This window comes from Bufo bufo, chromosome 5 (assembly GCF_905171765.1).
Source record: "Bufo bufo chromosome 5, aBufBuf1.1, whole genome shotgun sequence".
Taxonomy (NCBI): Eukaryota; Metazoa; Chordata; class Amphibia; order Anura; family Bufonidae; genus Bufo; species Bufo bufo.
In genome coordinates this window covers 558502757-558529595 of record NC_053393.1, presented here as the reverse complement: position 1 = coordinate 558529595, position 26839 = coordinate 558502757, and the positions used below count along the sequence as shown (strand labels likewise).

At 45.7% G+C, this 26839-nt stretch overlaps 2 protein-coding genes across 10 annotated transcripts in view; one reads left to right on the top strand and one right to left on the bottom strand.

Moving 5' to 3' along the window:
- The window catches only part of LOC121000837 (gastrula zinc finger protein XlCGF26.1-like), an 800859-nt gene that overhangs the window by 704881 nt on the left and 69139 nt on the right, over window positions 1–26839 (top strand). The window lies entirely within an intron of this gene.
- The window catches only part of LOC121000871 (gastrula zinc finger protein XlCGF49.1-like), a 91574-nt gene that overhangs the window by 46978 nt on the left and 17757 nt on the right, over window positions 1–26839 (bottom strand). The window contains exons 3-6 of one of the 2 annotated variants that reach the window (XM_040431619.1): window positions 24054–24158; window positions 23847–23970; window positions 23703–23767; window positions 23480–23549 (exon numbers count right to left, since the gene is read on the bottom strand). In XM_040431619.1, the coding sequence (XP_040287553.1) occupies window positions 23493–23549; window positions 23703–23767; window positions 23847–23970; window positions 24054–24158 (351 nt within the window). In that variant the 3' untranslated portion in view covers window positions 23480–23492. Of the gene's footprint in view, window positions 1–23479; window positions 23550–23702; window positions 23768–23846; window positions 23971–24053; window positions 24159–26839 lie in introns of those variants that run through there. The other variant, XM_040431618.1, reaches the window with a different exon arrangement.

Sequence of the window (26839 nt, the reverse complement as noted above, 5' to 3'; positions counted from 1 at the left end):
TCTATGAGGAGTTGTAGTTCGGTGGTCTCGTGAGTGGCCGGCCCCGAGGAGAGTGGGGATCCGTCGACGGTTTCCAGGTCAACGGGGGCTGCCTTGATTGTCAGTGGAATGTTCTTTTCGCGGGCGAAGGTTAGGTCCATGAAGTTGCCTCCCGCCCCGGAGTCTAACATCGCTGAACAGGGGAGTTGTCGCCCCTCAATGTCGATGAGGATGGGGATGATGAAGTGGGATCCATGAGCCGCCGTGTTGTTATTTTCAGGGGCTGCTGGCGGGGTTGGAGTCTGTGGTTGCTCCTTTAGCTCCGTGACGGCAATAGTCTTTCGGATCTTATGAGGACATTTGATGGCAAAATGACCCGGCTCCCCACAGTAGAGGCAGAGGTTTTCGGCCAGCCTTCTCTCCTTCTCAGCTGTGGATAGAGACCTACGTAGAGCGTCGACCTGCATAGGTTCAGTTACTGACTGTGGGTCGCGCTGGGCGGTGGAAGAGAAGGAGTAAGTGGGTCTGTGGTCCGAGGACCAGAGTCTTTCTCTCTTCCTCTCGGAGAGTCTTTGATCTATCTGGATGCATAACTGAATGAAGTCATCCAGATCGTCCGGGGCCTCAACTCTGGCGAGTTCGTCCTTTATTAATTCTGACAGGCCTCGCCGGAATTGGCTTCTCTGTGCCGCTGGGTTCCAGGTGGTGTCCGTGACCCAACGGCGAAACTCTGCAGTGTATTCGGCGATGGAGCGTCTCCCTTGCCGCAGACCATGTAGTCGCGCCTCGGCTGTCGCACAGCGGTTGGGGTCATCGAAGACTTGGCTCATGGCGGTAATAAAGTTGTTTAGGTTGTCCAGGAGCTGACTGTTAGTCTCCACGTATGGTGATGCCCATGCTAATGCTTCATCCGTCAGGAGATTGACCACGAATAGCACCTTCTTTTTCTCGGTGGTGAAGGGGGCCGGGTACATCTGAAAATATATGCGGCATTGGTTTAAAAACCCCCGATACTGGCGTCTGTCGCTGCCGAATCTTGATGGGAGTGGCATACGGGTGTCTGCGGCCGCGCCGCGGACGTCCAGGTGTTGCCTCTGTAGTTCAATAATCTCCCTTTGCAGGCTTTGGACTACGCCTTGGAGCTGGGCAAATTTCTCCTGATATGTAGTACCAAATTCTTGAAGTTCGGAGACCTGCTTACGCAGAGTGGCCATTGCGGACTCCATGGTGGGGCTGATTATTCTGTAACAGTCCTACAGGCTCACCTGAGTCAGAGGACCGCTTGCTGGGGGTAGGAGTGGAGCCCAGTGGCAAGGACCGCAGGCAGGTAGTAGGTGCAGGAAGTCTGGCAGAGGCGTAGTCGGTAGCAGGCGGTGGGTCAGGGCAGGCGGCAGTAAACGTGGTCAGACAATCCGGATGGCAACGGTAGTAGCAGTTCAGTAGGTAGGGATAAGGCAGAAGAGTAGTCGGTAGGCAATTCCTGGTCAGCAGTGGACTTCCAGCAGTAGCAAGAGCAACAGATGACGAGAAGCTTGATCAAGGCTCAGGAGCTCAATAATCAGCAAACTGGAGTGCAAGGGGCTGGACTTATATAGGGAAGTACCAGGTGTGGGGAATCAAGGGTAATGAGCAAGGCTTGGCAAGACTGAGGTTAACTAATAGGCTTCAGGGAGGAATGTCCAGAGAGGACGGTAGCCTAGTAAGCAGGGCTACCGCCTGGGATGTGGCTGGTCACGGGTTCGAATCCCGACAATAATACTCATAAGTCTGTAAACCGATAAAAACACAGATGATAAAAAAAAAATCCCTTTTAGTTAGGTAGTGTCCTGCACCTGCTGAGCGCTGATCAGAAACATCCATTTTTCTGACCGCTCTGCTCAGTTTACTGTGCACATTTATTTTTCTTTGTGTAGTTAGTTTTATCTATATATATATAAATCTCCATATACATACAGTCAGGTCCATAAATATTGGTACACGGACACAATTCTAACATTTTTGGCTCTATACACCACCACAATGGATTGTTTGACTCTAGAGCCCTGCCATGCACCCATACATAATCTTTTGAGCACACATGGGGTGTTTCTGTAAACTCCTGATTCAGGGTAATAGATTTTGAGTTGTTTAGATGTTAACCCTTGATGTGTTGCAGAAAAAATTGATAAAAATTTAAAATCTGCAAAAAAAAATTGGAAATTTTGAATTTTCATTTAATTCTCGTGGGGCACCTTAAGGGTTAACCAAGTTTGTAAAATCAGTTTTGAATACCTTGAGGGGTGTAGTTTCTATAATGGGGTGATTTATGGGTGGTTTTAATATGTAAGCCCCAGAAAGCGACTTCATAACTGAACTTGGGGTTTGGAAATGTTCGTAAACATTTTAAGATTTGCTTCTAAACTTCTAAGCCTCTAACGTCCCAAAAATATAAAATGTCATTTTCAAAATGATCCAAACATGAAGTAGACATATGGGGAATGTAAAGTAATAAACGATTTATAGTTATTACTATCTATTATAAAAGTAGAGAAATAGAAATTTGAAAATTTGAAAGTTTTTCCACATTTTTGGTAAATTTGGTATTTTTTTATAAATAAAAATGAAATATTTTGACAAAATTTTTCCACTGTCACAAAGTACAAAATGTGACGAGAAAATAGTCTCAGAATGGCCTGGATAAGTAAAAGCGTTTTAAAGTTATTACCACATAAAGTGACACTGGTCAGATTTGCTAAAAATGGCCTGGTCCTTAAGGTGAACAATGGTCCGGTCCTTAAGGGGTTAAGGGTATAATTATTCCTCAGATGTCCCTTACATTTGCTGCAAATGAGTCCAAAGGGTCTGGGAATGTTCACAACGTCATAACCCAGATAGTAAACCCAAGACCGGTGTAGTTAAAAGGGTTTTCTGATTATTTTTCTTTAATGATGACCTATCCTCTAGATCAGCGGTCCCCAACCGCCGGGCCACGGCCCAGGACCGGGCCCTGGAAGATGGTTTGCTGGGCCGCGGCAATCAGGGCCGTCTTTAACGCTGTACTAATAAACCGCTTCCATTATGGAAGCGCTTCATTAGTACCGGCGGACCAGGAAGCGGTGAAGGATCTGTACTCACAACTTCCTGGTCCTCGGCTCGGCTGTGCAGGGCTGCGCACAGCGTGAGGGCGTTCTGTTACTTCACACTGTGCGCCGCGAAACACAGCCGACAGCAGGATGAAGAGGATCGCGATGGTGAGGAGCGGTGGCGTCCAGGAGCAGGAGAGTGGCGTTTTATTTTATTTTATTTGCGCTGGGGGCTGACATGGGGGGCTGATGGCTGACATGGGGGGCTGATGGCTGACATGGGGGGCTGATGGCTGACATAAGGGCTGGGGGCTGACATATGGCTGGGGGCTGACATGGGGGGCTGATGGCTGACATGGGGGGCTGATGGCTGACATGATGGCTGATAGATGGCTAAAGGTTGGGGGTCTGATCTGAGGACTGATTAACATTGGGGGTCTGATTGTTGGTCTGACCTAAGGTGTAATGAAAAATATTTTTTTCTTATTGTTCTCCTCTAAAACCTAGGTGCGTCTTATAGGGCGAAATATACAGTACAGTGCAGCAGAGACCAGTGCAGCAGACACCAGTGCAGCAGAGACCAGGTGCAGCAGAGACCAGGTGCAGCAGAGACCAGAGTCAGTTTATATAGTGTTATATAATTTAATGTGCACCTTGTGATTTGTTATGCGCGTGAATCAGTCAGCGTCGACTAGCACCCCCTAAGCCCCCCGGTCCAGGGAAAATTTTCTTGCATGAAACTGGTCCTTGGTGCAAAAAAGGTTGGGGACGACTGCTCTAGATAGGTCATCAGTATCTGATCGGTGGGGGTCCAACAACAGGGGGTCCAACAACAAGCTTGCTGCTTTTCCAAGACTGCTTACCAAGAGCTGATCTACAAGAGCATTGGAGATATTCAGGAGATACTCAGGAGGTAATCTGGAGGTGGATACAATCTAAACAAGTAAGATTTGTTTGTTTAAAATCTTTCCCCTCTTTACAATGGCAGATCTGGTTCTGTGCATGAATTGTTGTGCTTTTATTTCAGGTTCCACTCTTCAGAGGTTTGGATACTGTCTGATCTGTAGACAGCTCTCCATAATGCAGCAGGAAATTACCTTTTTGAAATATGAGATTTTAAAATTAACCACTAAACAAACTCAGGCTGAGAACATTGCAATGCCACTGCCACAGAGGCCCCCTAGAATTGGAAGATGGGTTACTGTAGGTTCTGGTAGACTGAGAGTTGTGGATAGAAGGCATGTCCCACAGTCTGTGGCTCTCCATAATTCATTTTCAGAACTTTCAGAGTGCAAGAGCAACATGGAGGATGGCTCAAGCACAGTGGGTGAGAAACAGTCATCTCCCATGCCTAAAGTATGTAAGACTGCAGCCAAAGACAAAAAGGAGAAGGTGAGGATTGATAGTAAGCAGCTGTTGGTGGGCGATTCCATCATAAGAGGTGTCAAGTTTGAGGAGAATGGTGTTGTGAGATGTCTCCCTGGTGCTACCGCTAGCAGGGATAGACGACGGATCCTTAATATTGTTAGGCAAGCAAAGCAGGAAAGGGAAGTGGATGTTATTCTCCATCTTGGGACAAACGATCTGGCTTGCAATGAGGTTTCAAAGGTGAAAGAAGCTTTTCACACACTTGGAAAGGATATACAGGAGGTTGCATCAACTGTTTCATTCTCTGCAGTTTTGCCTGTTGTGGGGGGTTAGCTCTTCTCCGGGGGTCATTCACACAAGTATCGTCGCCAGACACCAAGTTTCAGGTCCAAACATCACTTTATTTGGCACCTCAGCAAACCAAACATAAATGATACAAAATAAACACCTGCCCGGCTGGGCTCTAACTAAACATATAATAACCTGACTCACCTAAGTCACAGTTCACACCCTGTGAACACAAGCGGCTTTCTCGGCCAATGTCCCACAGCCTCCTGGCTGTATAGAGCACAGTACGCCCACTGCTTCCAGTCCAGTGTCTCAGCACACATGGGGAATAGTGGTCTCTCAGCCCTCCTGGCTTGGACCACACAGAGCCTCCAGGCCTCTGTCCACAGGTAACACACTTCCCCCTTTTTGACACTCTGGGAGGTGCCTTATGCCAGGCTGATTACCTCCAGCTTCTCTCACCTGTGGTGGAACAGGGGTGTGGACCGCACTATCCACCCCTTCCTTGCCTCTAACCTGAGTGAGACCTGTCACTGTCTCACACTGTGCATAACCTTCAGCATGACAGGAAGATGCGCATTAAGGAATTCAATGTATGGCTTGGTGAATGGTGTCTGAACCAAGGGTTTGGCTTTGTGTCTCATGTTAGCTCTTGTTGGAATGGAAAAGAACTGTACAAGAAAGATGGTTTGCATCTTTCTCTCAAAGGAACGAATGTCCTCGGTGAACAGTTCCAGGTATTTGCTAAGAAGCATTTAAACTAGGGAAGGGGGGCAAAAGAGTGATAATCCAGCAGTCCAACTGCCCCCCGGAACAATGCCAGAAGAGGCCAGTAGCACAAAGGTTAAGAAATGACAAGCTCAGAGTCTTGTCTACAAATGCTCGCAGTCTAGGGAATAAGATCAATGAACTTGAGGCTATAATGGCATCTGAGAATATAGATGTAGTGGCTGTTACTGAGACGTGGTTCAAGGGGAGTAATGACTGGGATATATCAATACCAGGGTTCTCTCTATACAGGAAAGACAGAGAAGGCAAGAAGGGGGGAGGGGTGGCCCTGTATGTGAAAGATAACATAAAATCTAATTTGATACAAGTTAGCGAGAACAATTTAGAGTCAGTTTGGGTTACCGTGCAGCTTGATAATCATAAGGTAACTCGTGTAGGTGTGATATATAGACCACCTAGCCAAGTCAAAGAATTAGATGATCTACTAGTTGAGGAAATAGCTAAAATGACATTGAAGGGGGAAGTTATCATTATGGGAGACTTCAATCTTCCAGATGTAAACTGGAAAACCAAAATAGCTAGTTCTGCCAGGAGTACAGATATTCTAAATTCCCTACTGGGATTATCTCTACAGCAAGTAGTCGAGGAGCCAACCCGGAAGGAGGCCATTTTAGATTTAGTATTCACAAATGGGAATTTGGTATCTGATATTACTGTAGGGGAAAGCTTGGGATCTAGTGATCACCAGTCAGTGTGGTTTACTATAAGTACAGTGACTGAGTCACACCACACAAAAACAAAAGTTTTAGATTTTAGAAAAACCGACTTTTCTAAAATTAGATTAGTGGTATACGAGTCCCTATCAGATTGGAACAGTTTCATTGGAGTCCAGGAGAAATGGGACTACTTAAAAGAGGCACTATTGAAGGCAACAGAAAATTGCATTAGGCTTGTCAGTAAAAGCAAAAAAAGGAAGAGACCACTGTGGTACTCAGCAGAAGTGGCCAAAATCATTAAAAACAAAAAGATAGCCTTTAGGAATTATAAAAAAAAACAAAACGAGGATGACAGACAAATTTATAAGATTAGGCAGAGAGAGGCCAAACAAGTTATAAGAGCTTCCAAAGCACAGGCAGAAGAGAAATTAGCTCAGTCAGGGAAAAAAGGCGATAAGGCATTCTTCAGATACATAAATGAAAAAAGGAAACTAAAACAAGGAATTACCAAATTAAAAACAAAAGTAGGAAGGTATATGGAAGAAGATAAAGAACTAGCTGACTGCCTCAATAAATATTTCTGTTCAGTTTTTACAAAGGAAAATGAAGGAGAAGGACCTCAGTTAGGAAAGAAGACTAATGAATCTTTTGATGCATGTGTCTTTACAGAGGAAGAGGTTCTAAGTCAGCTGTCTAAAATTAATACAAATAAGTCACAGGGGCCTGATGGGATACACCCAAAGCTATTAAAAGAGCTCAGCGGTGAACTAGCAAAACCATTAACAGATTTATTTAACCAATCACTGGCAACAGGAGTCGTCCCAGAAGATTGGAAATTAGCAAATGTTGTGCCCATTCACAAGAAAGGTAGTAGGGAGGAATCGGGCAACTATAGGCCAGTAAGCCTGACATCAATAGTGGGGAAATTAATGGAAACCATACTTAAGGAGAGGATTGTGGAACATCTAAAATCCCATGGATTGAAAGATGAAAAACAGCATGGGTTTACTTCAGGGAGATCATGTCAAACTAATCTTATAGATTTTTTTGATTGGGTGACTAAAATAATAGATGGAGGAGGTGCAGTAGACATCGCTCATCTAGACTTTAGTAAGGCTTTTGATACTGTCCCACATAGAAAGCTTATCAATAAAGTGCAGTCTTTGGGCTTGGACTTCCATATTGTTGAATGGATTAGGCAGTGGCTGAGGGACAGGCAACAGACGGTTGTAGTCAATGGAGTATATTCAGACCAAGGTCTTGTTACCAGTGGGGTACCTCAGGGATCTGTTCTGGGACCCATATTGTTTAATATCTTTATCAGCGAAATTGCAGAAGACCTCGATGGTAAGGTGTGTCTTTTTGCTGATGACACAAAGATTTGTGCCTTCTCAACCAGCTGATTGGCGGTGGTCCTGGATCTCTTTAATAAAGACTGATATTTACCTGCTCAAGGATCCTCAAAAAAATGAAGAACAGAAGAATTGATGTTCCACAGATGTCCTAGTTTGGTTAAGAAAAAAAAAAAAAGCTAAAATATTTCCAATATATTCCAATATGTATCCTATATAATAACAGCCCTGTGTGCGTGCGCTGTGTCCGTGTGTGTCACCAGTTTTGCACTGGGCCTGAGCGGCGGGGCAACCAATCAGGACACAGCTCTCCACACACGGCGCTGAAACTCTGCCTCAAAAAACTGTTTAACCCCTTCCATGCCGCAGTCCTTAGGGACCACTGTCTAAAACGGGCACCCCTGCCCCCTTTCAAGATGCAGAACGCGCAGCACCCTAGCCCCCTTTCAAGATGCAGAAGGCGCAGCACCCCCGCCCCCTTTCAAAATGCAGAGCGCGCAGCACCCCCCCATTTTAAGATGGCAGAGTGCGCAGCACCCCCCCTTTCAAGAAGCAGAGCACACAGCACCCCACCCCTTTTCAAGATGCAGAGTGCAGAGCACCCCTGCCCCCTTTCAAAATGCAGAGCGCGCAGCACCCCCCCTTTCAAGATGGCAGAGCACACAGCACCCCCCCTTCCCGTTTCAAGATGGCACAGTGCACAGCACCCCCGCCACTTTTAGGATGGCAGAGAGGCAGCGGGGTAGAGTGTTAGCACCAATGTCAGCCATTTAACCCCTTCCTTAGTGATCGCTGTATGGAGGGGCTAACCATCGGGCCGCTGCTCTGCTGTGGCAGCGGGCGATGCTTGAATAATAAACTAAGGGAGGGAGCTCCCCCATCAGGCCGTTGCACTGTGGCAGCATCCCGATGGTTACCATGGCAACCGGACGCTTTCACAGGCATGCGGCTTGCCGTGGTATATCTGATCAGGCTCCTGCTAAAGGCTTAGTGTGTTTAATACACTGCAGTACATTATATAGTGTACTGCAGTGTATTGTAAGCCATCAGACCCACTGGATCTATAACCAAGTGGGTCTGGGTCAAATAGTTTTTTTTTTTTAAAAGTGAATAAAGTAAAAAAAAATACCTTCCTATATCCACACTTAATTGGTTAAAAATGTAAAAAATAAAAAACCCTAAACATTTCTGATATTGCCGCGTCCGTAAGGACCTGATCTATAAAAGGATCATGTTACTTTTACCGCATGGTGAACAGCATAAAAAAAATATATATATAAAAAGGAAAAACTGTGATGGAATTGCAATTTAGCCCACCGCACTTCCCAAAAAACGGTTTAAAAAATTTATAAAAGTCATATGTATCCAAAATTAGCACCAATCAAAAAGTGACCTCATCCCACAAAAAATGAGCCCCTACATAAGCCAATCGTAAAAAAAAAACATATGGCTTTCAGAAAATGGAGACACAAAAACATGATTTTTTTTTCAAGCATGCTTTTATTGAATAAAATAAAGTTTAAAAAAAATGGCATTTTCTATATAGGTTGTGTATTTAGTATGATGACTGCCACAGGCATAGTTATTACTTGAACAAGTAATTATCCCATGGTTGGGGTATATAATCGGATGTTGTTATTGTAACGGGCTTAATGTCTAGTATTCTATAATTCATGGACGATCACGGTTACCGTTTTCCCTTACGTCATGGCAAAAGTCACATGACACAAGGGGATCCAGTCTCCACTGCGGCCAGTATCGGCTGTGGCAATGTCAAATCAGATGAGCCCAGCCGTGCATTGCAGGTTGGAAGAGAAGGAGCGGAGGGCCAGCGCCAGGAAGCAGGTAAGTAATCTTCCCTTTACAGATCCAGTAAAGTAGGGGAGTTTGCCAAACCCCCTCATTCTTGTACAACCCCTTTAAGATCTACAATTATAACAGCTGTAACTACATTTTTGAATATACTGAAATTTTCTTTTAATTCCTACTTCAATATAAAACTATAGCAAGAAAAAATATGGAAATTCATGGCATATTTTACAGGAAGGATTTAGAATTGCTTGTTCCCTGTGTGAATTCTCTGATGTTTACCAAGAGATGATTTCTGAGTAAAACATTTCCCACATTCTGAACATGAATATGGTTTCTCCCCTGTGTGAATTCTCTGATGTCTCTCAAGAATTGATTTCATGGTAAAACATTTGCCACATTCTGAACATGAATATAGTTTCTCTCCTGTGTGAATTATCTGATGGCTCTCAAGTGTTGATTTCTGAATAAAACATTTCCCACATTCTGAACATGAATATGGTTTCTCCCCTGTGTGAATTCTCTGATGTCTCTCAAGAATTGATTTCATGGTAAAACATTTGCCACATTCTGAACATGAATATGGTTTCTCTCCTGTGTGAATTCTCTGATGTCTCTCAAGATCTGATTTGATGGTAAAACATTTGCCACATTCTGAACATGAATATGCTTTCTCTCCTGTGTGAATTTTCTGATGGCTCTCAAGAACTGATTTCGTAGTAAAACATTTCCCACATTCTGAACATGAATATGGTTTCTCTCCTGTGTGAATTCTCTGATGGCTCTCAAGATTTGTTTTCTGATTAAAACATTTCCCACATTCTGAACATGAATATGGTTTCTCCCCTGTATGAATTCTCTGATGGCTCTCAAGTGATGATTTCTGAGTAAAACATTTCCCACATTCTGAACATGAATATGGTTTTTCCCCTGTGTGAATTCTCTGATGGCTCTCAAGTGATGATTTATGAGCTAAACATTTCCCACATTCTGAACATGAATATCGTTTTTTCTGAGCTCTTCTTTGGGTTCCAGAACCTCTTCTGTGAGTTTCATTCTGAGTAAGAGTATGTGATGAATTAGAAGATCGGACCCGTTTTAAAGGATGAGATGATAGATTGCTGTGAAGGTCTGAGGGACCATCTGGGATAATGGCACGTTCTTCATATGTATCTGATATGACACCTGGATCATCTGCATTATAATATGTAGATATGAGATGTTTCTCCAAGCGCCAAGTACAGTCATCTACAAAGAACAAAACATTTTTTAAATTATTTTTAATTAATATAATCTTTTACAAATTGAAGGCAGCTATCAAAATTCGTGAGAACAGGGACACTTGCGCTACAGTCAGGTATTTCCCTGAGGCTGGTCTATTCACCTAGTTTGCCGCTGCCTGGTATTAGGGGTGAGCTATCAAAATTCATAACTGACAAGAGGGCTGTCCAATTGTGTCATGTGACCCCACACCTAAAAGCAGAATGGCCCTAAGTACATAGAAGGGTCAGGCAAGAAGAACAGAGCTGTTACAACAGGCAAGAGCCAGGCAATCATATGCACAGGTTTCTCACATCCTGGAGATCAATCATCTAATATAGGGATGCTCAATCTGCGGCCTTCCAGCTGTTGCAAGGCTACAACTCCCAGCATGCCCTAATAGCTGTAGGCTGTTCAGGCATGCTGGGAGTTGTAGTTTTGCAATAGTTAAAGGACCGCAAGTTAGGCAGGAGGAGGAGACGCTGCTCCAGTCCATAAACCGCATACAACAATTGATGGCAATGTTACAGCAGAAGGAATAAGAAGGGGCCAAGTCCATAACCAATACTGATGCTGTGATGTGGGACCAGTTTGTGTTATATCTCAGAAATCAACCATGGCAAAGGAACCGGTGTGAGAAACTCATAGTTACATTGCCTTAAGAGAGGACACAGGTTCATCAAGTTTAATCTATTTTGATCAACTCAAGTGAGAACCTGAACGGACTATACACTAGGGTTGTTGCGGGTATCGAAATTTCGATACCCAATCGATACTTTTGCTCCGGTATCGATACTTCTGCGCAGTCTAGTATCTCTTAACATGAGTGTGTTGCTGTAGGCGCGCTCATGTTCCCTCAGCAGCACAGGGGAGAAGGAAGCAGTCTCTCACATCCCCCCTGTGCCGCTGCCACCAATGGGGAGAAAGGGGCAGAGGAGGGGCAGGCGCACCGCGCCACCAATGATAGTACTTTTCATGGGTCCGGCTACACAGAGCGGCGCCCAGGGATGTCCCAGCACTGACTGTTATTCCTGGGCGCCGCTCCATTCGCCCGCAGCGCCCCATTACAGTTTCCTGCTCCATATGCTAATTACTATCGGAGCAATGGGCAGGAGACATCAGCTTCTCTAGTGGGTGTTCCTTCTCCCTGTCTGTAGCGCTGTCCAATCGCAGGGCAGGGAGAAGGAACACCCACTAGAGAAGCTGATGTCTCCTCCCCATTGCTCCAATAGTAATTAGCATATGGAGCAGGACTGCAGGAGACGGAAATGGGGCACAGGCACACAGCGGGCGAACGGAGCGGCGCCCAGGAATAATAGTAAGTGCTGGGACATCCCTGGGCGCCGCTCTGTGTAACCTGCTGCTTAACAAAGTCCAAACCCATATAAGGTCGTCTTTAACTTTCAATACAGGAGGCAGGTGCCGGCAGCAGAATCGCATAGCCGACATCCTGCCTCTGACAGGGAGCTGTGATCAGCGGCAGTGCTGCACCTAAGGGGTTAACTGCAGCGGATCTCAGCTCCCTGCCATAGAGGTCGGGTGCCGGCTATTTGATTCCGGCACCCGCCTCCTGTATTTGTATTAACAGGTCAGTTATCTTCATTGGTGGAGCAGTGCGCCCCCCCCCCCCCCCCAACACCCCAGTATAATAAACATTGGTGGCGCAGTGCGCCCCCCCCAACACCACAGTATAATAAACATTGGCGGCGCAGTGCGCCCCCCAACACCACAGTATAATAAACATTGGCGGCGCAGTGCGCCCCCCAACACCACAGTATAATAAACATTGGTGGCGCAGTGCCAATGAGGGTTAAAAAAATAAATAATTAACTCACCTCCTCCAATTGATCGCGTAGCTGTCGGTCTCCTGCTCTTTCTCCAGGACCTGTCAAAGGACCTGTGGTGATGTCACGGAGATCATCACATGGTCAATTACCATGGTGATGGATCATGTGATGGACCATGTGATAAGCGCAGTGACGTCACCACAGGTCCTTTTCCTCACAGATGAAGACAGAAGAGAAGCCGGGCTGCGCGAACAAGTGGATTAAGGTGAGGTAAATTATTGTTATTTTTTAACCCCTCCAGCCCTATTTTACTTAGCATTCTGTATTAAGAATGCTATTATTTTCCCTTATAACCATGTTATAAGGGAAAATAATTACATCTACACAACACCCAACCCAAACCTGAACTTCAGTGAAGAAGTTCGGATCTGGGTACCACAGTCAGTTTTCTATCACATGCGTGCAAAACACATTACATGCACCCGCGCGATAAAAACTGAACAACGGAAAGCAATCGCAGTCAAAACTGCCGCAACGCACCCGGGACGCATCCGGAGCCAAAACGTGACGCCCGTCTAAAAGAGGCCTAAGGCTACTTTCACACTTACGGCAGTGAGATCCGGCAAGCAGTTCCGTCGTCGGAACTGCCTGCCGGATCCGTCGATCTGGATGTGACTGAAAGCATTTGTGAGACGCATCCGGATGCGGATCCGTCTCACAAATGCATTGCAAGAACGGATCCGTCTCTTCGCTTGTCATGTGGACAGACGGATCCATCTTGTATCTTTTTACACATTTTTACCGTTCTGCACATGCGCAGAATGGAAGGACGGCTCCGGTATTCCGGTATTTTGAATGCCGGATCCGCAGTAATACATTCCTATGGGGAAAAATGCAGGATCCGGCATTCCGGCAAATCTTCAGTTTTTTTTCGCCGGAGATAAAACCGTAGCATGCTGCGGTTTTATCTTTTGCCTGATCAGTCAAAATGACTGAACTGATCAGTTCTTTTCCGGTATAGAGCCCCTGTGACGGAACTCAATGCCAGAAAAGAAAAACGCTAGTGTGAATGTACCCTAAAATATTAAGTTTAAATCCCCCCTTTCCCAATTTTACATATAAAATATATAAACAATAAATAAATAAACATATTACATAGCGCTGCGTCTTTAAAGTCCAAACTATTACATTATAAAAAAATATCTCCTATGCGGTGAGCGCCGTAACAGAAATAAATAAAAACCATGCGATTCGCCAATTTTTTGTCACCCCAAAAAAAATAGGATAGGACTGTTCTATTGGGCCGAACGTTTCATAAAATGCGAAATGCACGCGGCTTTTTTTGGTGTTTTTTTTGGTATCGCAATATTTTTTTAGGGTGACGAAAGCGAATCCAAATTTTGGTATCGAAACAAAATCTACGCCAATCTGATTGGCGTAGCGTTGTCACGATACCAAAATTTTGATTCGGTTTCGATTTAGCGACTAAAAATTTTATTTGGCTGCAATATTTTTCAGTTCAGGAGCCAATGGCTACTAGGTATTTTTTTTAGTCTGGAGCACTGCCCCCTTTCCCAATTTTACAAATAAAATATATAAACAATAAATAAATAAACATCGCCACGTCCGAAAAGTCCAAACTATTAAAATATTTAAAAAATAATTTTTTTAAAATGCGGAATGCACGTGGCTTTTTTTTTTTTTTTTTTTTTCGTGTGGTATTGAATATCGCAACCGAATCTAAATTTTGGTATCGCAACAACTCTACTATACACCAGAAATAACCTTAGGAAAGAAGAAGCAAGCCAACTGAAAAAATAAATAAATTGACTCAAGCATTATAACAATAAGTCATTGTATGCAACAGGGGTGTCAGGAGGGCCAGGAAACCTACCCCCTATTAGAGGTATGGCAGCCCAATAATCACAATTTTTCAGATGAAACCAGAAGGTACCCGGGGCCTGTATGGACGACACGTGTGTTGACACCTTGTACATTCGTAATTTGGACACCAGAATCCAGTGCAGTCCAGAGTGTATGTGACATGAGGCCTGTGAAATGCTGCACAGAGGGACACCAGGACACGTCCAGGAGATTCATGGAAGACACCTGTCCCCCTGATATTACTGAGCAAGGCCTGGAGAGTCACAGCGCAGACCTGAGGGAGTCGTTACCACCTTAGTGTAATGGGCTAGGATCAGCGGGAACACTCCTATGGTTTCATCTTCTCCTGTCTACTAGTATGTTTGGGGCAGTTGCTATGTATTATACAGTAGCTGATCTCTTGCTCAGCCGACCTCTCTTCTGTAGCTCACCTTGTTTGGAGAGGAGCTCCTGACTGGTTAGCCTCGCTGTAAATATTCCTAGCTTCTGCAGGGGGCTGCTGGTTATAGTGTAAGCTCTGTGCTTTCGAATCCAGTAATCCTTTTATTTTCTAGTATCTCTCCTAGTTTTCTTCATTGGTGTAGTTTTGTTCTTATGGTTAGTCTAGTCTTTACCTCTGATTCTTGTAGTCTGTGTGTGTGGTTGGGGGGAGGGGATGTTCCATGTTTCAGTCTGTCCTGCCTTGATTCTAGTTCAGCTCTGCTCAGTTTGGGTTGCGTCTTAGTGTCCTCCTATTGTCTGTTTTAGGGTCAGTTTTACAGATTAGGAATTTTCATAGGAATGTCTTAAGGGACAGTGATGTCTGGTATTAGGGTCAGCATGTAAGGACAGATCTAGGGAAGGTTTCAGGGAAAGCTCCAGTCAGGGCCACTTATTGTCTGTTCAATCATCCGTTCACCATATAACCCCCATCATCCGTCTGTTCCATTGTCTGATTACCATCCCCATCCTGTTCTAGTCATCTACTGATAAGCTCCTATCTCCTGGCTTTCTTCTTACCTGCTTGTGGTGGAATATGTGCTTTGTATTATTCTTCAAGGGACGGTCCGGCTGTTACACAGTTTGGTCCTAATGTAAGTCCTGGGGGTATCTGAGTACTGGGGGACACTGTAAGTACCTGGGGAAGGCGCCTGCTATAGGGGAAGTCCAGTTCAGGGTCATTACAGTTACAGACTCGTCTCTGCTTCATTTAGTGGTCACTACTCACCTGGACTCTTATCTGTAGGAATGTCCTCCTTGTATTCCTCATCGCTCCCCACATCTGTCTCTGTAGGGATCTCCTCCTTGTATTCCTCATCGCCCCTCACATCTGTCTCTGTAGGGATCTCCTCCTCGTATTCCTCATCGCCCCTCACATCTGTCTCTGTAGGAATCTCCTTCTTGTATTCCTCATCGCCCCACACATCTGTCTCTGTAGGAATCTGCTCCTCGTATTCCTCATCGCCCCTCACATCTGTCTCTGTAGGAATCTCCTCCTTGTATTCCTCAGCGCCCCTCACATCTGTCTCTGTAGGAATCTCCTCCTTGTATTCCTCATCGCTCCCCACATCTGTCTTTGTAGGGATCTCCTCCTCGTATTCCTCATCGCCCCTCACATCTGTCTCTGTAGGAATCTCCTCCTCGTATTCCTCATCGCCCCTCACATCTGTCTCTGTAGGAATCTCCTCCTCGTATTCCTCATCGCCCCTCACATCTGTCTCTGTAGGAAAGTCCTCCTTGTATTCCTCATCGCCCCTCACATCTGTCTCTGTAGGAATCTCCTCCTCGTATTCCTCATTGCCCCTCACATCTGTCTCTGTAGGAATCTCCTCCTCGTATTCCTCATCGCCCCTCACATCTGTCTCTGTAGAGATCTCCTCCTCGTATTCCTCATCGCCCCTCACATCTGTCTCTGTAGGAATCTCCTCCTCGTATTCCTCATCGCCCCTCACATCTGTCTCTGTAGCATTAATATTGTTCAGATCTTCATCCTGATTCAAAATGTGTGAAACAAATATTGTGAATTACAGGACAGTTGGACAAGTTGAGTGGAATGTTTTAGATGCCTACAAAAGATCATTAAAAGAGTTATCCATCTTTAAACTTGTGTAATAGACCCCTTCAGAGAGGCGGACCCCGGGTGGAGTTCATACTTACTTGGTCCCTGCCTCTGTGTTCTGGCTTCATTGCTCCACTGTCGACTCTGCAGGTGCTGTGTCTGTGGAAATCAACATACTATTGACAGGGGGGGCGGGGGTGGAGATAGTTGGGTGCAACTGCTGCAGCCAAGGACTGGCAGCAGCGGTGACCTGTGACCAATGTGGCACATGACTGAGTGACGTACTGCATGGGTGGCAGGTGCTCCGCTGCCCTGTCAACTGGATGTTGATTCTCAGAGACCCGGGATCTGCAGAGGTGCCCATGTATCGATGGAGCTGGAACCCACCAGCAGGGATCAGGTAAGTATGAATCCAGCCACTCTGAAGGGGTCTGTTAAATAATTAGGCTGGATAACCTCTTTAAAGGGATTATCCCACAAATTAAGAAGTAGGAATTCTACCAGCGACTGGTTTCTCTGGAGTTCGACATGACAGCACCACATGGAGATTGCCCTTCTAGTCTTCTGCAGGGACAGGACCACAGAGAGGTTACAAGGCTCCTCTCACCATCTCCCTCCAGTGTTTTCGGAAATACTACACCAGGATGGATGCAACTAAAAATGTATTTACTCATTGCCAATGACACCACATGGAGCAATACCAGATAAGCATGTGGTTGGGGGAGAAGAGAGTCTGGGTCAAATCTCTCATTGGATTGCAGTCTTCAGCCACCTCGCCAAGGTGGTCTTTGAGACTTCTTCTCCTTGTTCCTTCTTGAGAACTGTATGAACAGATTTTGATCTTATCTCCAGGATCTCAATGCTCCAGGTTCACGTGGGCCCTTGGGCGATCCAAGTCTCAGTGGGCCCCCTTACACAGTGATCGCTCTCTGAGTACAGATAATGTAGTAGATGTCACCTGCAGTCCTATGTAACACCACAGATGACACTAGTGCTGATAATGTGGTAGTGTTACCTACATCCTTAGTGTGCCTCCTTGTGTCTCTCCTACAGACTCCCTGCTCGTGGCGCTGCCTCCTCTTCCATCTTCTTATTCCCCCGCACAGAACGCCCTGATGCAGCTGCGTCAAGGCATAGGAGCACTGTGGGCATGGTGATGGTGATAGACAGGGAGAGACACACAGACAGACACAGAGCTAGGCCTCACCACATTCCAGCCAGGCTCCTGTCCCTACAGGAACACAGCTCTCTGCACCTCCCCCACAGGTCACATGGGCGGATGACATCAGGAAGGTCCTTTAGCCCAGTAGGAAACTCAATCTACCCTGTTCTGAGTCCTGCGGCCGCCCACAACTGCAGTGCACATGGCGAAAATTGTCCGCATTGCTGGGGTAAGGTGCCTTAGAATTCAGAACAGGCAGTTTAATAAAGACCAGGACACAGCTGCAGGAGTGAGGGGGCACAGTGGGCCCTCCCAGGAGCAGTGGGCCCCAGCATTTGATCTTTTGACATCTAAGATGTGGAATCACCGTTGTGAGGGGATGCATTGAAAAGATGGAAAACCCATCTCTTGGTTAAGGTGAAAAGCTGAGGCAATTTTAGGAAGAAAGGCCGGATACACGTTTAGGATCTTATTGAAATTTTTCAGATAAGACTCACCGATGCAAAGGGGCTGTAATCTCCCGACCCTATGGGCCAAGGTAATGGCATCTGGGAAAACAGTTTTAAGGGACAAGAATCTCAAACTCAACTCCTCAAGAGTATTGCAGAGACCCCTGAAGTTAGGTCCCAAAGAGGAATGGATTGTTTTAGGGCCGGTCTGATCCAGGATGTAGCCTTAATGAACATTTTGATCCATCTATAGTCTGCAAGGGGAAGGTCCAGAAAACAACCCAGGGCTGAGATCTGTACCTTTAGGCTCCTGGGTCTAATGCCATTATCATATCCCTTCTGAAGAAAATCCAAAGATTTGATTTAATTAAGGCTACTTTCACATTAGCGGCCGCCTTCTCCGGCAGGCTGTTCCAGCGGGTGAACATAAAACTACATCTTCAAAATGTTTTTAGAGAAGGCTCACCTCCTAGACAAAAAATGGAGTGGGTGCACCTACAAAGATGGTTCAACCCAATCTTCAAGAAAATTGTATAGATAAATTGAAGGAGTAGGGCACACCTTCATTCAGATACACATGGAAGAGTTTTTCTAGACAATAAATGTATTTATACCAGAAAAAAATAAATATATATACATAAAATATTATTAAACATATATTTGCATGTTATATAGACTTATAGTCACTTTAAAATTATTAAAATTGCAAACATCCATAAAAAGCAACACTAAAATATAAAATTATGTGAAAAATCCTAGGGAAGAAATGTCCTGAATAGAGTCTAAAAAATTTTTTCTGTTATTTTCTATTAATCTGAATGTCCGTGTTACATTAATTGTCCAGTGGACCTGATATCCATGCTATTTGGACGCAGTCCGTGGTAATCAGGATTTTAGAAAGTTCACAGGTTAGTTTCAATGTAGCCGAAGTGAGGATGTGTGGTTGAGTCACTCACATTTCTTTTGCTACAAGTTTAGCAATACATCCAATCACTTTGCCTGTGTATACATCCTTACGGCATTGGTTTTACTTACAGTTCTGTAGATTTATGCCGGCTGTACTGCGGTTGACGTGGCGTCCCACGTCTAGTACGCTTACAGGCTGCAATGTAGTTTCTAGGAGATAGATTCAGGGATCTGCAGCAATCAACTGTAGGAGTGCCGTCTCAGTGGTTTTGTGTGGTTTAGTTCCTGCACAGGTGCTCAATCAAGCAAGCAGGTCAGATGTCACTGCGGCTGTTGAGAAGGCTGCCGCTAATGTGAAAGTAGCCTGAAAAGGGGCCGAACATTCAGATTCATACCAGGAGCAAAATCTCCTCCAAACTTCCCTGTAAACTGGTGAGGAAACTTCCTTGGTTGCTTTTAACCATATATTCTTCAGGACGGCCGGAATAAAAGGGAAAGGAGGAAATGAGCATGCTAGGCCCATATTCTATTCCTGAGCACCTCATCCCGTTTTGCTGGTATCCATAGGGACTTACATTCCAAAGAATCCCTCATTACAGGTTTTCTGTGAAAGTCCACGAAAGTAAAGCCCGTCTTCTCACTCTGGGAAGAAGAATTGTTTGGTTGAGGCAGTAAGAATCAATTTCTGGAGAGAACAGACGTAAAACTGGCTCCAAAGAACTGTGGAGATGCAGAAGGTCAATAACCCCAAGATGTCCATAGCTTCCTTTAATAAGCAGTGGCTCTTTCTCCAGAAGACTGAATTTTTTCCCCGTATCATCTCATGTTTGAGAATTGGCAGAAATGAGTGTTGGTCATAAAATCTTCCTGGTGTCTGGAGAGAAATCTGATTTCTTGATCTTCACGATTCAACAATTCTGCAAAATCCACAATTTATAGGTAGTCTGGAGAATTGGAGTGGATTCTGCCATTAAAAGAAAATTGTCCAAACTATGATGAGATCTCTTTCTCTGAGGAAGGCCAGGATCTCTACTACCAGGTTTTTGAAAAGTCACTGGGCAGAGGGTGCCCACAGAGAGGGCTCTGAGTGCCGCCTCTGGCACCCATGCCATAGGTTCACCACCACTGATCTAGGCTGTTCTGACTTAGCTTTTAGGAAATGTTGGGCGCAGTGGTTATGTTAGTGCAGGTACCGTAATCTTCGTTTGCAGGGATGTCCTGATCGGAAAACCTGGATTACTACAGACTGGAACCGTATTGTCTTTAGTGACAATTCTAGGCCCTCTTTGGGTCAATTATGGAGGTCTCCTGGTGAGCGCTTCAATCCTTTGCTAAGGAGCGACATACTGCCCTAACTGCTGGTGTGATGATCTGGGAGCCATCGCATACGACAGTCGGTGACCCCTAGTAGTGGTCCGAGGGGCACTAACAGCTCAGCGATATGTGCAGGACATCCTGCTGCCACATGTATTCTTCTCAGCACTTTTCAGCTGGATAATGCTCGCCTGCGCACAGCGAGGCTTCCCCAGGAAGGTCTCCTTCTGTTTTATTGCCTATAAAGCATTTATGGGAACATCTGAAATGAGAGCTTCAGCAACCTATGAGTGTGCAGGATCTACAGGAGCATCTGTAACATCTGTTGGCAAATATACCCTAGGATACCATACCAAACATGCTAGAGGCCGCATCTCATCTTGTGTCCGGGCTAGAGGCCGCATCTCATCTTGTGTCCGGGCTAGAGGCCGCATCTCATCTTGTGTCCGGGCTAGAGGCCGCATCTCATCTTGTGTCCGGGCTAGAGGCCGCATCTCATCTTGTGTCCGGGCTAGAGGCCGCATCTCATCTTGTGTCCGGGCTAGAGGCCGCATCTCATCTTGTGTCCGGGCTAGAGGCCGCATCTCATCTTGTGTCCGGGCTAGAGGCCGCATCTCATCTTGTGTCCGGGCTAGAGGCCGTATCTCATCTTGTGTCCGGGCTAGAGGCCGTATCTCATCTTGTAAAAATGTGACAGTAATTTATTCCAATGCAATAGTAGCCCATAAAAGGATCAATATAACAAATTAGTAGCAAAGAAAGGTGCACTCTGCAGTCTTACTAAACCCTCAAACTGATTTTAAAATTGAGAGATTAGTCGACATGTCCTACGGTGTAGGGCATGTCTAAGCCCGGGCAGCACGCCAAGGTTTCTCAAGTAGCCCAGGACCTAACACTCTCCTACCTGAGCCGTATGGGCAATACCAGGAGATCGCCATTAGCAACGGGCCACAAGTGCAGGATTTGCTCCCCTATATATATGCACGACTGCATTTGGGTTTGAGCACCTCCTGCTAATACCACGCTAGTCTTTTTAGTTTGTATATATAGATTCCTGGAAGTGTATAAACTCCTATGTAAATGTGCCTGCTTTCCATCCACAGGCCACATTTAGATGCACCTGTGAGGCCTGGGACATATCAGCCAGTCTTGAGTGGGACTCGCAGACTCTTCCCTCCTCCCATTGCAAGCATGGTTACATGCTGGAGGTAACTGGTGAGTTGTTTATGAGTCGGCCTCATGCTCCTGTAATTTGCCCACTGGCCCCTAGTATTGCCCACATGGCACAGGTAGGTGAGTGTTAGGTCCCGGGCTACTTGAGAAACCTTGGCGCGGTGCTCGGGCTCAGACATGTCCTACACCGTAGGATATGTTGGCTAACCTCTCAATTTTAAAATCAGTTTGAGGGTCTAGTTAGACTGCAGCGTGCACCTGTCTTTGCTACTAATTAGTTATATTGTTATATTTATTATAACATCCACACAATTGATACCTTGTGTAGGATGTCTATTGTGGTACTTGTGGTTCGCTGCGGGCATCCTCCACCGTATGCATTTTTGCTGGGGATTGCCATTAGCAACGGGCCACAAGTGCAGGATTTGCTCCCCTGTATATAGATGCACAACTGCATTTGGGTTTGAGCATTTCCTGCTTGGTTAATGCCACACCATTCTTTTCAGTTTGTACATAAAAGGATCAAGATAAAATATGAGTAAATGCATATACCCAATACATAAATAAAATAAAATGAATCCACTGATCAGGGAAAGTGTAATGAAATAAATGTCTCTAGATGGGGAATAAATACATCAAAGGCCCATTTCACTCCTCCAAAAATCGAAATCCAGTATAAAACGTCTCAAGAATGGAAACACAGCAATATCAGTGTGGAGGAAGTCTCAATATTGAGTGTACAGCAATATAGCAGCTATAAATGATGATTACCACCGAACACGTCTCGTCACAGCCCAGTGTGGATAAGCGATTCCGGGTTCAGCCTCACTGAGGCTCTTACCGCTCTGTTGAAGCTGCAGTGTCTGTTCAGTGCAATGGCATAAAAGCCACTCACGTGTGTATTTGGGCGCTGGTTGATTCTTACCACTCATGTTCTCATAATGCTCCTCTTCTATTCCTCCAGGGACTCGATCCTCCAGGAGAGTCTGTTGGACGGATGCGAGTCCTGAACCTGGGGACTCAAGCCTTCCAACTCTCCACACTGCCTGCCAGGAGCTTCTGACGACAAAGCCAGAGCTCAAATAGGGAAGCAACATCCCCGACATCAAACCTGATGGGAAGGGTCCCTTCAGCAGGACATGACCATCCCATACAGATGATTTGAGAAGGTCTAGAAAGGGTCTGGGATGGGCTAGGGGACCCCTACCATGGAAGGTACTTGCCAGTCTAGACATGGGCTGGAAGGAGAGGAAACCCCCATACAACCCTAGCAAAGATCCTACAATTTGGTAGAACAGGAAATTTCCATTTAGGAATCCTCTCTGCACCTGTCCTCTGTAGAGACAGGAAGAGCACTGGAGGCTGGAGTGGCCTATTGACTTCTCTGTGTTCTAGTCCCTACAGAAGACCAGAAGGACGACCTACATATGGTGCTGTCATGGAGAACGTCCTGGAAACAGTTATCTGGAGTAGTGCATACAACACTTGAAGTACAGAAATGCAGAAACCGCTGCTCTCCAGTATAATAGTCATCCTTTTTAGCTTCTTTACTCCCTCCTCTGCAGCTCTGGTCTCTTCATTCTCTGTGGGTGGGCAGCAGCTCATCCCATGTTACCATCAAGCACCTGCATCTCCCAGGAGTGCGCTGCAGCAAGCTCTTCCTAAGCCCCTCTCCCCTCCCCCCGTGTAGAGATACAGCTATATACCTCCATGAATATACAAGTAGGGATGAATGAAAGGAGTCTGCACTGCTTCTCCACGAGATGACTGCACCGGCACTGACAGGAGGAAGGAGCAGAGAAGATACTGAGCATGTGTCCATCCCTGAATGCAGGAGAAGGTGGACCAGAAACCTAGTCACAGAAGAAACAGCAGGGGGCGCTACCAGAAGGAAAATGTACTGTACATAAAAATACTACCAATATTATTACTGCATGTACATAGTAATAAAACTTCATCAGAAATGCCCCATTCACTGCACTGTGATACTTGTTATGTAATAACCACTCTAATTATCATGACAACCACAAATGACCCGACAACAGTCGTCGTCTGAGCCTAATGGCTGCAGGTCTCCCAGAGGCTGGACCTGATATTAGATGGCGGCTCACAGCCAATAACCTTGTACACATGCATCCTCAGCACGGCCGGACATGCTGCAGGTGGTTTCCGTGGAGGAGATCGGCTTCTTCCAGACGCGTCCGGACTCGTTCCTCTCAAGGACATAAACCTATTGGTTCCTTATTCCCACCAGTGGTCTCCATAGCCAGAGACTTGTAGGAAGAAGCAGAGAACATGGAGCGTCTGGTGGTCAGCTGTAATCCCACCATCTCCAGCTCATTACACCAGTATAAACCAGTATAAACCTAGAATACTACTGGATAAAACAAGGCGTCCTCCTACAGAGGAGGAGACATCTCCATTACCTGACCATCCTGTGGAAGGAGAGGACGGGGACTTCTCTCTGGTGTTGTCCTCTGACTGGATCTCTCTGCAGGAGACACAGAGACTGGACTCAGACTTTACAGACAGAGAATTCCAGGACATTTGTATTTAGTCCTGTCTGTTACCTGGAGATGTGAGGGGCTGGTCCTCCTCCATCTTGACCTCCTTGTACAGACCCATGTGTCTTTCGAAATACTCCCACTCCTCCATGGAGAAATAGACAGCGACATCCTGACACCTTATAGGAACCTGACAACACAATGACACCGTCATCACCCAGACCCCTCCAGTGCTGTGACTGTATAATGTCCCAGCATTCCCGGCGGTGTCACCTCTCCAGTCAGCAGCTCCATCATCTTGTGGACGACTTCTAGGATCTTCTCATTGTTCTTCTCATGTATCAGATTACTAGACGTCTTCTTCACCGTGGAGTAATCCTGTTCATGGAAGACATAATAATAAATGTCACCATGTACATTCCAGAGTCCATCACTTCTACAGCCATGTCCACCGGTAATTACCATAGATAATGGTGTAATGTGACATCATCAGAACCTCTCACCTCTCCAGTCACATCCCCTGTAATTACCATAGATAATGGTGTAATGTGACATCATCAGAACCTCTCACCTCTCCAGTCACATCCCCTGTAATTACCATAGATAATGATGTAATGTGACATCATCAGAACCTCTCCAGTCACATCCCCTGTAATTACCATAGATAATAGTGTAATGTGACATCATCCGAACCTCTCACCTCTCCAGTCACATCACCTGTAATTACCATAGATAATGGTGTAATGTGACATCATCAGAACCTCTCACCTCTCCAGTCACATCCCCTGTAATTACTATAGATGATGATGTAATGTGACATCATCAGAACCTCTCACCTCTCCAGTCACATCCCCTGTAATTACCATAGATAATGGTGTAATGTGACATCATCAGAACCTCTCACCTCTCCAGTCACATCCCCTGTAATTACCATAGATAATGATGTAATGTGACATCATCAGAACCTCTCACCTCTCCAGTCACATCACCTGTAATTACCATAGATAATGGTGTAATGTGACATCATCAGAACCTCTCACCTCTCCAGTCACATCCCCTGTAATTACCATAGATAATGGTGTAATGTGACATCATCAGAACCTCTCACCTCTCCAGTCACATTCCCTGTAATTACCATAGATAATGATGTAATGTGACATCATCAGAACCTCTCCAGTCACATCCCCTGTGATTACCATAGATAATGGTGTAATGTGACATCATCAGAACCTCTCACCTCTCCAGTCACATCCCCTGTAATTACCATAGATAATGATGTAATGTGACATCATCAGAACCTCTCACCTCTCCAGTCACATCACCTGTAATTACCATAGATAATGGTGTAATGTGACATAATCAGAACCTCTCACCTCTCCAGTCACATCTCCTGTAATTACCATAGATAATGATGTAATGTGACATCATCAGAACCTCTCACCTCTCCAGTCACATGCCCTGTAATTACCATAGATAATGGTGTAATGTGACATCATCAGAACCTCTCCAGTCACATCCCCTGTGATTACCATAGATAATGGTGTAATGTGACATCATCAGAACCTCTCACCTCTCCAGTCACATCCCCTGTAATTACCATAGATAATGGTGTAATGTGACATCATCAGAACCTCTCACCTCTCCAGTCACATATCCTGTAATTACCATAGATAATGATGTAATGTGACATCATCAGAACCTCTCACCTCTCCAGTCACATGCCCTGTAATTACCATAGATAATGGTGTAATGTGACATCATCAGAACCTCTCCAGTCACATCCCCTGTAATTACCATAGATAATGGTGTAATGTGACATCATCAGAACCTCTCACCTCTCCAGTCACATCCCCTGTAATTACCATAGATAATGATGTAATGTGACATCATCAGAACCTCTCACCTCTCTAGTCACATGCCCTGTAATTACCATAGATAATGATGTAATGTGACATCATCAGAACCTCTCACCTCTCCAGTCACATCACCTGTAATTACCATAGATAATGATGTAATGTGACATCATCAGAACCTCTCACCTCTCCAGTCACATCACCTGTAATTACCATAGATAATGATGTAATGTGACATTGTTGAGGAACGGTTGAGATGTATGCATATATATCCATGCATGCCTGCAAACACGTGCGGGCATGTATGGTATATATATGTGCATACATTAGACCTAGCATCATGGGACGATGTGCGCAGATGTGCCCAGCATCTGCGCACGTCTGCCCATGGTGATCCGCAGGGGCTCATGGTGGCCCCTGTGGGAAATATGTGCCCCCTTATAGTGTAGGGGCTTGTGCCCCCTTATAGTGTAGGGGCTTGTGCCCCCTTATAGTGTAGGGGCTTGTGCCCCCTTATAGTGTAGGGGCTTGTGCCCCCTTATTTGTGCCACCTTATATATCCCCTTATATAATCCCCCTTAGATATGATTAATGTATACATGTGTATGGATGTGCCCCAAGCATCAATACACATGTATATTATATATATCCCCCCCCCCTCCTACAACTGAAACCAGGTGCATCGGTGTGAATGTGCCCCAAGCATTCGCACCGATGCAATCTGGCTAATTGCATCAGAATGACCGGACAAGGGTCCGGTCATCCTGATGGATACAAAGAGCTCAGATTCAACAGAATCTGAGCCCTTTGTTGTAATTATCTCAGCGCCGCTGGAGATAATTACACATGATAGAAGAAGGGGAGAAGCCTCTCCTCCTTCTATTATGTGCATTCCGACAGTGCGATTACTATCGCACTGTCCGGAATGCGAGGTGCAGCAGGCGGGAGATCAAAGGCTTCTCCCGCCTGTCTGCAGCGCGTCCCCGATGTGCTGGCCGGCGCAGTGACGTCATATCACTGCGCCGGCCCACGTGGATGATGGGGGCGCGCGCGCGCCCCCTGGTGGCGCGGGAGTGCGGGCCGCCGGGGGATAAATACCCGGCGGCCCCGGCACTCAAAGAGTCTTCATCTGGCCCCCACCTGGAAGAGGAGCGCGTCCTGCGCTCCGGGAGTCAGGGCCTCCCACGTGGCAGCTGACCTGACCCC